Source organism: Lynx rufus, unplaced genomic scaffold, assembly GCF_022079265.1.
Source record: "Lynx rufus isolate CCGP_SWC_20201006 ecotype Redwood Valley unplaced genomic scaffold, mLynRuf1.p SCAF_8, whole genome shotgun sequence".
Taxonomy (NCBI): domain Eukaryota; kingdom Metazoa; phylum Chordata; class Mammalia; order Carnivora; family Felidae; genus Lynx; species Lynx rufus.
In genome coordinates, this window is record NW_025814896.1 from 65,512,226 (window position 1) to 65,528,984 (window position 16,759).

General features: G+C 36.2%; 1 protein-coding gene across 2 annotated transcripts in view; it reads right to left on the minus strand.

The window, feature by feature from the left end:
* SRBD1 (S1 RNA binding domain 1) overlaps positions 1-16,759 on the minus strand; it is a 192,504-nt gene that overhangs the window by 151,998 nt on the left and 23,747 nt on the right. For both annotated transcript variants that reach the window (XM_047068610.1, XM_047068609.1), the window contains exons 7-9: positions 13,131-13,227; positions 11,706-11,841; positions 3,675-3,778 (exon numbers count right to left, since the gene is read on the minus strand). In XM_047068610.1, the coding sequence (XP_046924566.1) occupies positions 3,675-3,778; positions 11,706-11,841; positions 13,131-13,227 (337 nt within the window). The remainder of the gene's footprint in view (positions 1-3,674; positions 3,779-11,705; positions 11,842-13,130; positions 13,228-16,759) is intronic.

Below are 16,759 nucleotides of genomic sequence, written 5' to 3' on the forward strand. Positions count from 1 at the left end.
AAGATTATTATCTGAGTAGCATATAGTTTTGTTTTTTAATTTAAATGAAAGTGCTTTCAGGACATACATCTTTCCACACAAATCTCTGTAACTCTCTACTGTCACCTTTATCTGAGGGCATGAGGGGTAGGGAGGAGTAGGATATGAATTGGATACACATAATTAATATTAAAATTAATATTATTATTACCATTATTATTAATTTGGAGAGCCCAATGTCAAGAAAGATGTCCCAGAAGAAGCATCTGAGATGGGTTTTGAAAAAATTAACTGTGCTTTATCAAACAAGACCCAGAAAGAAAAGCATACTGGTAAGAAACCATAGCATATGAAAAAGCACAGAGGCATGAAAGCACATGATGAGTCTAAGTGACTACAAGTAGATTAGTACTGCTAGAGCATAACTGCCAGGAGCAGGTGTGGGGGTAGAGGGGGCTAGAAAACATGGCAGAGCTCAGATCACTAAGCGTCTTACACATCATGCTATGGAGCTTGGCAAGTTAGGAGACAACACAGTCCTGGGTCATGAGACAATAAGATAGGAAGACAGTCCTTAGAGGCAGGAAGGCCCTAAAGGAGAGATTTTTTTAGATGTATGTACCTGATATCTGCTGGGGGTCATTCCCTTTAAGGCCAAACCAAGGTTTCCCCATTGCTAGTAGGAAGAAACCAGGAATCCTTAACATTGCCTATCTGATTCTTCTGGAAGCCTCAACAGTCTTCCTTAAACCTTATCTCTTGCCCCCACATCTACTCTGGTTTCCTTCCAAATAATTCCCTATACTGAGCCAGAGTGATCTTAAAATGCAAACTGATCATTATGATAATCCTCTGTTTAAACCTTTTATTGGCTTTCCATTACCTTTAAGATAAAGAAGAACAAAATCCTTCCCTGTCTAGAAAGCTAGGTATGATCAATCCGGCCCATGCCTACAAGTCAATTGTCATTTCATGTTGCTTTTTGTTCCTCTCCTTCTGTCTCTGACCTACATATGCATGCAACCCAGACTCCATTAGGGTTCCCTGTTACAGACTCATGAAACACTGCAGTTCTCCTTTATGACCTCAGCATACCCTTAACCACTTGTCAGGATCTTCTCCATTAAACTATATTGTCACCAAGGACAAACAGCGTATTTATCTGTAGCATAAGGCTACAGGTGGATCCCCAGCATCTAGCATATAACCTGAATGGATGAATACATGAGAGAGGTGGAAGGTGAAAGAAGAAGGGGCATAGAGAATAAACAAAACAGAAGAGGATGAAGAAGGAAAGATTTGAGTAAGCATCTCCAGTCATTCAAATGTGTTTAAAAAAAAGAAAACAATTCCCTGAGAATGTTTCTTTGGTTCCCAGAGAAATAATTTAGCTAGCTCTTGTTTCGGGTCTTTACTTCCCATAGAAGTGTTTCTTCAATTATCTATATACAGAGAAGCTTCTAGAATGTAACTGAAACATATCACTATACCATAGTAAAGTATTATAGTATAGGTTAAATAATATTACCAATTATTCAATTGAGGAAGAATTGAATAAAATAAAATATAGATGAACCAAGAAAAACCATTTAAATCACTGTAAGGAAACCACTCCTTAACACCTACTCAGTATGAAGATAATAGGCTAAAACCATAACTAATACTTCCTTATTAGGAAGTTGTCCCCCTATTTATAAAAGATATTTCTGGGGCGCCTGGGTGGCGCAGTCGGTTAAGCGTCTGACTTCAGCCAGGTCACGATCTCGCGGTCCGTGAGTTTGAGCCCCGCGTCGGGCTCTGGGCTGATGGCTCAAAGCCTGGAGCCTGTTTCCGATTCTGTGTCTCCCTCTCTCTCTGCCCCTCGCCCGTTCATGCTCTGTCTCTCTCTGTCCCAAAAATAAATAAACGTTGAAAAAAAAAAATTTAAAAAAAAATAAAAAAAAAAAGATATTTCTAAAAAGGAAATATGCACAATAATCCCACTACTTTGTAATAAAAGATACCACTGAAGGCTACACAATTAAATGGACTATCATTTACTTCTCTCAAATATGTGAAAAAGGTATTACTTATCATTTAGACAATAATGAAACTGAGAAAGAAATAACATGCTCATAGTCACAAGGGTAAGAAGTAATATAACTGGAATTCAAACTCAGATATATTTGCTTCTTAGAATTTTGGGTTTTTTTGTTTTGTTTTTAAATGTTTACTTATTTACATTTGAGAGAGAGAGAGCCGAGTGGGAGAGGGGCAGAGAAAGAGGGATAGAGAGAATCCCAATCCGCACCATCAGCACAGACCCCGATGCAGGGCTGTGACCTGAGCCAAAATCAGGAGTCAGACGCTTAACAACTGAGCCACCCAGGGGCCTCAAGATTTTGTTCTTTCTATGCAACTATCTCAGAGTTTCATCATATTTTAAATTAAAACTATCTAATTTCTTCACACTACTGTTTAAATCTATGATTTCTTTTAGGTATTTACTTCCTTTTTATTTTTAATGAAATTTATTTGTTTACAAAGAAAATAAACATTCACTAAAAAAAAACACCTACAAAATCCACAGGAGAGTATACAACAGAAAATTAAAATCTCACACCAGAGCTATGGAATAGATCATTTGTATTTTTCCAAAAAATGTTCTTACACACAGACATTTTTTGCCATTAATGAAACCATACTATAAATACTAATTATAAGCTGTCTTTTTAACCCAGTAAGACATGTTTGTATCTCAAGTTCAGCTCTATCTCAACTTTTCAAGATGGCTGCACAGAATTCCATGTATGGCTATAACATAATTAGCTTACACAATTTACCTACTGAGTAACATTGAGATAGACATTTCACTTCATGAGTCCTTGGTTAGCATTATTTGGTCATTAAGCAAGTTAATCCTTCATGGAACTGGTTTTTGGCAAAGCGGCTTCCAATGAATTGATGAAAGTACTATGTTGGATGAGAGAGCTAATTTCTAAAGTACACAGTACTGGTTCCTCTCAAAGAAAAATTCATCCGACTCTTCAAATAGCTTTCCCAGCAATCTCCCTAACTTAAGGTTACACAGAACTATATATCCTAACTGCCAGGCAATCTTCTTGACCTTTGTATCAGTTTTCTCACTCGCAAAATGGCAGCTACAAATCTGCTCTACCAACGAACCAGATTGTTATAAGGATCAAATACACTCTGAAGAGGGAAAACTAAAAGTTAGAAGTTCTATACAAACATATGGTGCAATTTTAAAAGGTTCTGTTAACAAATGAAAAAAGATAATAAAAAGTTACATAAGCTTAGAGATTTCTCTGAAATTTCCAATAAATTTAATGTTAACTGCAATCATCTTTACTGTGCAAAATATTTTAGGTAAACTGCATGTATAGCTTTAGAGATTTATATTATAATATGTGACAAATTATAGTTTTGCTTCAATTATCCTTAATGATCAAAACATTTCAGATCTGTCATATACAGCATGTTTTTGTTAATTTAGCTTTTCATAAGAGAAAACACTCTTATTATAAGATTCCAACAGTACAAAAAAGTACTAAGTAAAAATCCCTCTCCCTAGAGATAAGTAATATGAATAATTTATTTAAATACTCAATACATCCTGTTTCCTATTTAAACATACACAACATTTATATTTATTTTAGAAAAGAAAGAAATTCTTTAAAAATCTATAAACAGACCTGTTTTGGATGCACCACCTACAGAATTCATTCTTCACGCCATCAGAAATGTTGACCTTAACAGTCAGTATCTTCAAATTTTCCCCACGGTTAATTGCCAGGATCTGAATGCAAACATATATGGCAAAGACTGATGATCCACAAAATATATAAATGGTCAATTTAATCAGTCAACATTTGTGAAATAAAAGAGCAGTTATCGAGTCTAGAGCTATATGAATTTTTCATTCATTTATTTACCAAAATGTATTTAAAAATAATCACTTCTTTATATTAAAAAAAATTATTTTAATAAAATACTGGTAAAAGCCTATGACATTCACAGAAAGAGACTTTGGTGATCTAAGAATCTCATTTCAGATTTGATTAACTGAAAATTTTTGATCATCTGGAGTTAAAAAATATATTTTTCACATTTGTGAAAATTTATGGCTGAGATTTACAAACATGCAAATTCCCATGTGGAATAGTAACTACTGTCACCATTTATTTAGCATTTACTAATTGTCAAGTCCATCTAAGCACTTTAAATACTTACCTCATTTAATTTTCAAAGCCACCAGTGAGGTATGTATTTTCTTCATTTTACATAATAATTTTTCTAAGACTACTCTGTCCCAAATAACAAAGATTACAAATGAAGGAAAAATGTAAATTCAGTTCAAGCTATCTCTTAATGAATATATTAAAAGAGTAATTGTCTCAAAATACATTAAAAACACTCCTTTAAAGAAGAGCAAACAGGGGCACCTGGGTGGCTCAGTAGGTTGAGCATCCAACTTCGGCTCAGGTCATGATCTCATGGTTCGTGAGTTCAAGCCCCATATCAGGCTCTGTGCTGACAGCTCAGAGCCTGGAGCCTGTTTCAGACTCTGTGTCTCCCTCTCTCTCTGCCCCTCCCTGCTCATGCTGTCTCTCTCTCTCAAAAATTAACATTAAAAAATTAAAAAAAAAAATAAAGAAGAGCAAACAAACCTAAAGCAAGTAGAAGAAAGGAAATAATATAGAGGGAAAATAAAAAGAGAACAGAAAAATAATAGAAAATAATGCTAGCAAAACCAAAAGTTGGTTCTCTGAAAATGTCACAAAATTAACAAACCTTTTACTAGACCAAGAAAAAAGGGAGGAAGCATTCCAATTACCAAAATCAAAAACAAGAGGGGCCATTACTATTGAAATTAGAGAAATAAAAAAGATCATAACAGAATACTATGAACAACTGCATGTCAAATTACATCACATAAATAAAATGAAAAAAATTCTTAAAAAGACAGACTGCCAAACAGTAAAATAAAAACAGAAAATCCAAAAAGATCTAAATTAAGTAAAGAAGACTGAATTAGTAATTTAAAATTTTCCCACAAGAAAATGTCCAGGCCCCAAATAGCTTCACCATAGAATTCGACCAAACATTTAAAGAATTAATACCAATTCTTCACAAACCCTTCCAAAATATACCATAGAAAACTTCCCAACTCTATTTACACTGATACCCAAACCAGACAAGAACATTGCAAGAAAAAAATTAAGATCATTATCTCTTATGAATATAGACATGAAAATACTCAATAAAAAAGTAGTAAACCAAATTCATAAATATATAAAAAGGATTACACACCAGGATCAAAAGGGATTTATTCCAGGAATGCAAAGTTGCTTTAACACCCAAAAATCAACTAGCATAATACATGATACCCATAAAATAAAAAACAAAAATTACACAATTATCTTCTTACATAATATATGCAGAAAGAATATCTGACAAAATTCCAGCTTTGTTCATGATAAAAACACTCTACAAATTAGAAATAGAAGGCAACTTCTTCAATGCTATAAAAATCACATACAGAAACTCCACAGATAACATCATATTTAATGGTGAAAGACTGGATGCCTTCCCTCTAAGATTACAAGGGTCTACTCTTGCCACTTCTATTTTCAACATTGTACTGGAGGTTCTAGCCAGAGTAATTAGGCAAGAAAAAGAAAAAGAAGACACCTAAATTGAAAAGAAAGAAATATATCTATTTGCAGATAATATGATCTTATATATGGAAAACCCTAAGGGATTCACCATAAAGCTATCAGAACTAAAAAAAGGAGTTCAGCAGGATTTCAGGATAATCACTTTCTACACACTAGCAGTAAGCATTCTGAAAGTATTTTTTTTAATTCCATTTACCATAGCAACAAAAGGAATAAAATACTTAGGAATAAATTTAACAAAGGACATGCAAAACATAAACTCTGAGAACTACAAAACATTGTTAAAAGAAATTGAAGAAATGGAAAAACATCCCATGTTCGTGAACCAGAGGCTTAATATTGCTAAGATGGCAATACTCCCCAAATTGATTTACAGATTCAATGCACACCTATCAAATTCCAGCTAGCTTCTCTCCAGAAACTGGCAAACTAATTCTACAATTCATATAGAAGTTCAAGCAACCCAGAGTCAATCTTGAAAAAGAAGAACAAAGTTGGAGGACTCCCACCTTCTGATTTCAAAACTTATTACAAAGCTAACAGTAATCACAACTGTGTGGTACAGGCATAAGGATAGATACATAGCTTAGTAGAATAAAATTAAAAGAGTTTAGAAATAAATGCATATGCCCAGAATTAACTGATTTTCAACAAGGATGCCAAGATAGTTCATTGGGGAAAATACAGTCTTTTCAACAAGTGACGCCCAGACAACTGGATAGCTACGTTCAAAAGAATGAAGCTACAGGGGTACGGTATTTGACTGCAAAAAAAATGAAGCTGGTTGCCTTCCTCACATCATACACAAAAATTGTTCACAACTGACCTTAGACCTTAACATAAGAACTAAATCTATAAAACTCTTAGAAGAAAATATAAGAGAAAATCCTTGTGACCATGAATTAGGTAAGGTTTTAGATATAATACTACATGACCAATCACTAAAGGAAAAAAGTAAACAGACTGGACTTCAATAACATTATACCTCAAAGGATACAATTAAGAAAGTGAAAAGAGGGGAGCCTTGAGTGGCCAGTCAGTTAAGCATCCAACTTCAGCTCAGGTCATGATCTCGCGGTTCATGGGCTAGGGCCCCACGTGGGGCTCTGTGCTGACACTCAGAGCCTGGAGCCTATTTCGGATTCTGTGTCTCCCTCTCCCTGCCCCTCCCCACTCATGCTGTCTCTCTCAAAAATAAATAAACATTAAAAAAATTAAAAATAAAAAAGAAAGTGAAAAGAGAACACATAACATGGAAGAAAAGTTTTGCAAATCAGTTATCACATAAAAGAGTTAGATCTAGAACATATAAATAATACAACAAGAGCAAAGACCATGTCACCTCTACACTCCAAGTAGGAACTAATATAAAATAAGTGTTCAAGAAAAATTTGTAGGATAATCTCCATGTTACCTTACACCAAAAAAACACCTTTTCACATCTGTATCATCATAAGTTACAAACATTAACAGCTGTTATGATGAGAAATATCCTACAAAAAGTAATGTACTCTAATCTTTTCATTATCCTCTCTTTTAACAGTAAAATGCAGATGGAAGAAAAAACTCAATTTTAAAAATGTTTATAGTGAGCACTTCCAAGTTTGGAAAAACTGGCAATCTCTTGATTCCAAATCTCCCCCTCATCTTCCTATAAGACCTTAATAAAGAGGGACACTTGACTGGCTCAGTCAGTTAAATACCCAACTCTTGATTTTAGCTCAGGTCATCATCTCACCGTGGTGAGATAGAGCCCTGCATCAGGTTCTGCTTGGAATTCTCTCTCTCCCTCTCTCCTTCTCTCCCTGATCCTACCCCACTCACATGTAATCACTCTCTCTCAAAATAAATACATAACCATTTAAAAATAAGGAGCGCCTGGGTGGCTCAGTCAGTTAAGCATCCAGCTTCACTCAGGTCATGATCTTGAGGTTTGTGAGTTTGAGTCCCATGTCAGGCTCTGTGCTGACAGCTCAGAGCCTGGAACCTGCTTTGGATTCTGTGTCTCCCTCTCTCTCTGTCCTTCCCCTGCTCGCGCTCTGTCACTCTCTCTCTCTCTGTCTCAAAGATAAATAAAAATTAAAAATAAATAAATAAAATAAAATAAAACCTTAATAAAGAAAATAAAATAACATAGGACCTACATCTATGGCATTTCTAGGAACCAGAACTAGATTGCCATCTGATTTCTCTAAAACAACAAAGAAAGCAAGACAACAGCGGAGCAACATATTTAAGAAAGTTAAGGGAAGAAAGTGAAAAGAAAAAATATACTGATCCAAGCTGTCCATGTATCAAGCCCATAGGAAACAATTGTGAATGTGTTAGAACTCAGAAAATACTGTTCATATATACCATCCTTGAAAAATACAGAAGAGTAGTGGTCAGTAAACTATGGTTCATGAGACAAATCCAGATGAACACCTGTTTTCATAAATAGAATTTTATTAAAACACAACCATGCTCACTCGTTTGTGTATTATCTATGACCGCTTTCATGCTGCAATGACAGCTGTGTAATTGCCGGAAAACCCACCTGGCTCAGAAAATCTAAAACATTTATTCTCTGGTCCTCTACAGAAAAACTTTGCCAACTCTCTATTTGACTAGAGAATAAGCTTCACCCAAAAGAGGACTGGAAAGTTTTGGCAAAAGGACTAAGGCCAGGCATTTCATATAACTGTAGGGCTAAGATTAAAATGGAATCAACATCCATTAAGAAAATACAGGTTGCGGGGAGCCTGGGTGGCTCAGTTGGTTGAGTGTCTGACTTCGGCTCAGGTCATGATCTCGCAGTTTGTGAGCTCAAACCCTACATCAGGCTCCCTGCGTCAGTGCAGAGTCTGTCTCAGATCCTCTGTCTCCCTCTCTCTCTCTCTGTCCCTCCTTCTCTCTTGCTCAACAATAAATAAACATTAAAAAATTTTTAAAAAAGAAAGAAAATACAGGTTGCAATCCTGATACCAATGTAGACTTTAAGCTAAAAACCATTAAATGAAGTAAAGAAGAACACTTTATAATGTTAAAGCCACATTCTGGTTTTGGAATAGAGCAAGGGGACTAAATATCACACTTTAAAGATGCTGTTACATAAGACATCACTAACATGGTAGAGTAGGGAACTCCAAAAGTCCATCCTACTACAATAGTAATAAGCTGGCAAAAACTGTCAGAATCAACTTTTTCAGAACTCTGGACCCTAGTAAAAAGCTTATAACAACCAGAGGAACACTTAAAGAAACAAGAAGCCACAGAATCTTGGTAAAAGAGCACTTTGAACTTACCATTTGCTCTCCTCCGCTCTGTAGATGAGCAGCGGCCATGAAGATAACAGCCTCATTCCTAGGGCAGGTTGCTAGGGCCAGAGGGAGCGACATGGATCATATTCTCAAAAATTTGTGATCTTGTGTTTTGACCTGTTTGATGGCTCCCTGAAGGACAGACTCAAGGGCTGGCCTTTGTTTTGCCTCAGAGCTTCCCCAGGACAGAAGCCATTTCCTGAGTGGCATTTGTTAGAAGTATTTAAAGGCAAATAATTGTGCCACAGTGTTGAGGGGTGAGGGCTAACAGTAGATGTAGGGATTACAGTCAGGGCAACTAACAAACGTCAAAAAAACCTCAATGAAAAAGAGGCTTGAAAATTAGATACTAAAGGGGAAAGAGTCTTTGTAAAGTTCCTGCATAGATTAGAGAATCCGGGAGTCTGCGTGCATGCTTGGGACAAGACACACACTCTGAAAAGACCTTAAGCTTTCACCTTTGACGGACCTTTGGGCTCCATGCAAACAGGAAGTGAAAGCTAAGGCAGAGATGTAAACAGCCTTTCTAGGCCAATGTTGAAGGACTACCCACACACAGCCAATCTGCAAGAACTGGGGAGAGTTTGTTTTTTGTTTTGGCTCCAGGCATTAAGAAAACCTCTGTCAAATAACTAGCTGTCCACAAAGCTAATGGAAGAAATGTCAGTGGTCACACATGACAAAGATGAATACAGATGTTTCAAAAATAATTCAGAAGGCACTAAACAACAACAAAAAAATCCACAAACCTCCCCACCAAAGGTAGCAGCAACATATACCAAGGATGGGGGTGGGGGGAAGATCTGATTTTCAGTGTTGGCAATGTGTAACACTCAGAATGTCAAGTTTTTAGCATAAAACCACAAGGCATACAAAGAAACAGTAAAGTATGACCCATTTACAGGGGAAAAAAAAGAAACTGACAGAAACTATCCTTGAAGAAGCTCAGACATTAGTCTTAATTAGACCACTGTTTTAAATATGCTCCAAGTTCAAGGAAATCATGGACAGAGACCTAAAGGGAATTAAGAGAATGCAGTCTCAACAAAAACAGAATATAAATAGAGTTGAGAATTATAAGAAACCAAATAGAAATTCTGAGCCAAGAACTACAATGACTGAAATGAAAAATTTACTAAAAGGGTTCAATAGTTAATTTGAGCAAGCGGAAGCAGAATTTCATCAGCAAACTTGAAGATAGGTCAATTGTGATTTATGAAGTCTGAGAAGAAAAATAAACAAATAAACAGAGTCTGAGAGACCTATGGGACACCATCAAGTATACCAACATACATATAACAGGAGACCCAGGAGAGAAGAGAGAGGCAGAAAGAATATTTGAAGAAATAATGGCCCCAAATTTCCCAGTTTTGATAAAAAAACATTCATCAACACACCCAAGAATCATAATAAATCCCAAGAGGGATAAACTCAAAGAGATCCACAGTGAGACACATTATAATCAAACTGTCCAAACCTAAAGCCAGAGAATCCTCAAAGAAGTAAGAGAAGTAATTCATTATGTGTTAAGGATTCAATAAGATCAACAGCTGATTCTTCATCAAAACCATGGAAGCCACGAGACGGTGGGATGATAAATTCAAACTGCTGGAAAAAAAATGTCAACCACGAATTCTATATCCTGAAAAATTTCTGGAGATTGGCTGTACAATGTGAATATACTTAACAATACTGAACTGTACATTTAAAAACAGGATGGTAAATGGGGTGCCTGGGTGGCTGAGTCCGTTGAGCTTTCGACTTTGGCTCAGGTCATGATCTCACGGTCCGTGAGTTCGAGCCCTGCATCTCGCTCTGTGCTGACAGCTTGGAGCCTGGAGCCTGCTTTGAATACTGTGTCTCCCTCTCTCTCTGACCCTCCCCCGTTCATGCTCTGTCTCTATCTCAAAAATAAATAAACATTAAAAAAAAAAGCTAAAAAAAAAAAAACCAGGATGGTAAGATTATAAGTTAAACACATATGTTACATGTATTTTATCACAATTAAAAATATATTTTAAAAAAGAAAGAGAAATTAAGACCTTACAGATGAACAAAAACTGAAGGAGTCTGTCACTAATAGACCAGCCCTACATTTAATTGTTACAGGAATTACTTTAGGCAGAAATGAAAAGACACTGGACAATAGCTCAAAAGTATGCAAAGAAATAACACTGGTAAAAGTAGCTACATAGGTAAAAAAACAGTAATTAAAATTTCAGTTTGTAAATAATCTTTTTTTCCCCTATGTGACATAAAAGCCACTTTATACACTGTAGAGACAACCTATGACTACAATTAGGAAAAAAATCAGTAAACTGAAAAATGAAATTAAAACACTGAGATAAAACAACTATGTTTATACAACTAAGTGAGATCTCTCACACTTTATTCTAAATCAGAATACCTCTAATTTGTATGTCATATGAAAAAGATCCAGAATTGAGCTCAAATCCAAGCACACTGAGAAGCAAAGTCTAATACAAAAGATCACCAGCCAGAAAGTCAAAATATCTGAAGTAGTGTATTGTCAGCTCTACTAATAATTCTCAATGTTAGCAACTTTTCTGGGTCTTGAGTTACCCCATTTTGAAATGGGAAGGATATGACAATATTATAAGAATTTATATGAAAAAAAAATGGTTGCCTTAAAAACTTTAATTCCTTAAAAACCAAAGTAGTAGGCAAATTCAAAGTATCATCATTATTATTACTATCAGCATGGATAAGCAGTTTCCTTATTTACCTGATGATGTTGGATGTTTCTTATGTTGCATGAAAAATTCTGGTAGAGCAGAAACTTATCAACGTCTTTCTCATTTACTTTTTTTGAGGACACCTTCGCCAGAGATGACTGGATGCAAATATACCTATTTTGGCACCTGTTCAGATAAATATGCACAAAACAAGCAGTTACAAATATATTTTATTAATGTAAAATTAACAAAAAAAAAGTTAAGGCATAGTTATTACTATGCCTTAGTAAAGAAACACCTTTTATGGAAATAACGTTAGCAAAAACTTAAGCCATTACCAAATGAAAAAATTTTTAAATGATGCCCAACTATAAAAATGTACTGACCCATCAAAAGAGGACTCTGCCCATTCATGCTAGCATAGGTCCTCCAGAGCTATGTCTATATCAATCCTCCTATAAAATGCCTATGTCAGTTCAGATACCATCTGGTATCTACAGATACCAGATCGGTAATTCTAGTCTAGATATCTTTCCTAACCACTGAGTGAAGCAGTCAGAGCCCAGTAAAAGCTAAAAAGAAGGGAAACAAGAGGATGTGGTGGGACAGCTTCCAACGACAGGCCAAATTCAGCAGTGTAATTACTTACAAAAACACAATTAAAATCTGGGCAGTTCTCCTTCTCTGACTCATTCCTACTAGGGCCACTGAGGAAATAGGAAAGTTCTCTCCCTTGGATTAACAAAAACCCTGACAAGCGATGGTAGTCAACGGGTTCATCTCCCCCCTTCCTCTCCTCTGCACACCTCACTCAGCCAGCGATGTGGAGAAAGAGTAAGAGCATAAAGGTTTTTGCTGGAAAACCCTGTCTTGTCTGCTGATACACAGCTGAAAAATATATTAAAACAGGGTTTTGAGATATCTTTCTTTAATGAGGCATAAAATCCAAAGGCCCAAGTAGGGCTTAGGTCATGAGGTTTTAATCTCTTATAAATTGGGACTGTGATACCATGGATAAGCTGCTCTCTCCATCAGCTGAAATTCATTTTGAGGTCAACACTTTTATCTTCACCTGATATTAAAGTTAAATGATATTATATAATACATGTATAGTACACACATCACATATGTTCACAAAGCATGCCACCCGCTCTAAATGAACATGGATCTCTCTAGCACACACTGTGTAACCACACAATAGTTTTTAAACTGTTCCTCACAGCCCTCCATTGAGGAGTTTCAGTGTAAGGAGGATGAGCAGGCAGAGTTCCAGGCGCCCTGCCTAGAATTCAATTAAAGCAACTTTACTTTTATCTGTTTTATGTATTAGGGCTCTGCTGCTTGAACAAAGAGTTCTGCTACCAAAAAACAGTCCAAAAATAAAGTTTTTAATGAACACTGGTGTTAGCACTAACCATATGACCCTTACCAGCATGAGTCCACAAAGCAGAGAACTCTATAAAAGAGTTACTCACAATTTCCGAATGAAGTCAAGCGTGTCTTTGTCTTTAGCAATCATGTCTGCTAAAATATGCTGCACTCCCGTTTCAATATCCTGGAGTGCTGAAAGTCCTTTAAGAAATGGGTAAGAGGGAAAACAAAAGCAAGAACTACAGATTGGTTTTTTTTTTTTAATGTATAATTAAATCACAATAAATTTATTCCAGTCAAAATAAACCCTTAAACGGAAAAACTTAAGACAGAAAAGTATCATAGCACTGACCAGTTTACCTCTGAAAAAAAAGTAACAAGTCTCCAAAGCAAGAATACAGGACCTTTACATACCATATAACCTAATGGTGAAAAATGCAACTCTAGAACCATCTGCCTGGTCTAATCCTAGTTCACTACTTACCAAATGTCTGACTTTGGGCAAGTAACTTGACCTCTCTGTGCCTCAGTTTCCTATAAAAATGCAAAAATAATACTACCTACTTCACAAAGTATTTACAGAGGTTAAATGTATTATGGGAAATATGTATTAACAGAGTCATAACCTAAGATATACCATCTCATACCACTTAGAAAAATTATCCTTTACAAATAGTAATTTTATTAATATTCCTATTTTGACTTCTGAGGCGTTTACTCACATTTAAAAAAAAATTTTTTTTTCAACGTTTATTTATTTTTGGGACAGAGAGAGACAGAGCATGAACGGGGGAGGGGCAGAGAGAGAGGGAGACACAGAATCGGTAACAGGCTCCAGGCTCCGAGCCATCAGCCCAGAGCCTGACGCGGGACTCGAACTCACGGACCGCGAGATCGTGACCTGGCTGAAGTCGGACGCCTAACCGACTGCGCCACCCAGGCGCCCCCGTTTACTCACATTTTTAATGACCCACTTGAATTTCTCAAATCTCAGGAGCACAAAACAAGAGCTATTTGTGATTGTTCATCTATTTCATAGTTGAACTGTCTACCAATGGTGCGTTATGTTCTTTCTAAGTGCTTCCGGTTTGCTAATTTATAGCAGTGACTCTTGAACATTATAGCCCCTGTGATATCAACTTCTATATACATTGAGAGAAATCATCTGCATTGCCTTCTTCCGTTTCTTCTATCTTAATTGTTCTATCTCCATTAAAGCTTCTTTTTTTTTTTTGCATTAAAGCTTGAGTTACACAAGCACTAAGTATCATAAGTAGGTTTTTCTGAGAGCATAATTTTAATGAGTAATAGGTACAAAAGACGAAGAGAACAGGAGGACAGACTTATGGAGTCATTAATAAAGAGAAATGCGTTGTTGAGTTTTGTTATAACTAATCTTGAGTAACTACATTTATTTTAAAGGAATTTAACGATTAAAATTAATACAAATTCTGTTTACATTTTAAGAGAATTTCCCCATGAGGGGATTTTCAGGAGTGAATTACCTTTGAGAAGTAGAAGGCTGTTTATGTAAAGGACCTAGAACAGCTGTGACATACAGTAAGCAGTCAATAAATGTCTGTTCTTGGTGAGCTATCTCCCTAGATCAGTCTTCATCTTAGAAAACCAGTCACTATGCACTAACTCCTGGAGTCCCAAACCACCTCACAGCATCATTACACAAAGTTTAATGAGAATACCAGGGTGATAAGTGAAAAGTGAAGATGGAACCCATCTCCAATAACAACCATCGATGAGAGAGAACAGAAAGAGGAAGTTATAGATTTTGCTATTATAACAAAAGACCTCTGAAAAGCCCCCATCATTTTGGGTGAACACAATTTGTAAAGTTTTTATAATTAATAAATCTTATATAATTAAAATTATGCTAGAGCTCTACAGCAATGTTTTTATAGTCTAAGGACCCCAGAATACAATCACACTAGGTACTTGTTACAAACACAGATTCCTAGGCTTTGGGACTTTTGTGTTACAGAGCATCCCAGATAATTCTGATACTCATTCAAGTTTAAGGAAAAAAAAAACAAAAAACCAACACTGCTGGGGAGGTGCCTTGAACTCTTAGAGCAGTGGTTCTTAGTGGGAGGTAGAAATTATCAATCACTGGACTCATCCAAATTACATAAGCCCTCTCAAGAGAAAAGACTGGAAAAGAGTCTTGTGTGTTTGAAAAAGCACCTTCTTCCATCAGAAAGACTCGGTCATTGGGGCTTAATACAGCCAAGAATAATGTAAGTCCACAAAGGTTAGCACCTCAATGAAAGCAGGAGAAAATAAGGACTACAGGAGCCAAAAATCTTATTTCCTTTCTTGTAGTGAAAGCTTTCCAGCCACAGATTCTTCAAAGTTCCACAAATGTAACAAAAACTGAAGGACCAACATTTCTTTCACTTTATCTGCACTAAGGCTACCTCTTCTGTACAACAGAGCAATCAGCTACTTCTCTTCGTAAACAAAACAGGGATATTCTGGAAATTCTAGGATGTATTCCATTTGTGGCATCTATATGTTTCTGATTCAGATCAAATTCTTGTTGGTCTGTGGCAAGAAGTGTCTTCTACTTCACACTGAAATATCTGGTTTCTTAGACATTTCTTTGAGAAATGATGGGAATGATGAAAATACTTCTTTAGAGAAACAATAAGAGATCTGAGGGTGATCATGAGTCTGTAGATAACCTAAAAGAGCAAAGAAAAGAACACTCCAAGCGAACTTTAAAAACCAGTACCTAGATTGTTTGGAATTAATTATAATTCTTTGACATTTATGATAAGAGTGAAAGAAAAAGGGAATAAAGCAAACAGGAAGTCCAATACATGTGCTAATACTACCTTAGCTGCAATAAGCCTTGACCGATCCGCATTACCAGAAGTATCACCAAGTGCCATCACCATGTAGTCCATGAGCATCACTACAAATAGCCACTCAGAGATACAGTTATCAAACCTATCTAGTAGGAATTCAGTATATGAGTGAACTAAGGAAAACTTTGTACCAAAGGAGGTGAAAGGAAAAGAAATCGACCATAAGAGAAAAATAAGAACAGACAACAAAACTTTATGCATCTGATATTCTGAAAACTCCAACATTTGATTCTAAGAAAACCTACTATCACTGGCCAAGAAAGTTCCCACAGTGGCTGACCTTCATGCTTGTCTATACAGTCTCAGCTACTATTAAAACATTAAATTTGCAATCATTTGAAAATCTAACTAAAAAACACACGTTAAAAAAGTAAACAGGGGGGCGCCCGGGTAGCTCAGTCGGTTAAGCGTCCGACTTCGGCTCAGGTCGTGATCTCATGGTCCGTGAGTTCGAGCCGCGTGTCCGGCTCTGTGCTGACATCTCAGAGCCTGGAGCCTGCTTCAGATTCTGTGTCTCCCTCTCTCTCTGCCCCTCCCCCACTCATGCTCTGTCTCTCTCTGTCTCAGAAATAAATAAACATTAAAAAATTAAAAAAAAAAATTAAACAAACTTCACTTTTACTCATTTCAACCCATCTCTAAACACAAATAATACTAATTTGCTTTTTCTTTTAATTATTGCCTTTTTCGAAACAGAGATTAAGATAAGTGTATTTGTATGTGAACAGACATATGGAGTTTTACAGACACTCATCCTTAATTTTTTAATAACAAACTCACACTGCTGAATTGTTTAAAAGGAACACAGGTTACAGTATGCTAGGATTCTCTACAGTGTAGTAGTACAT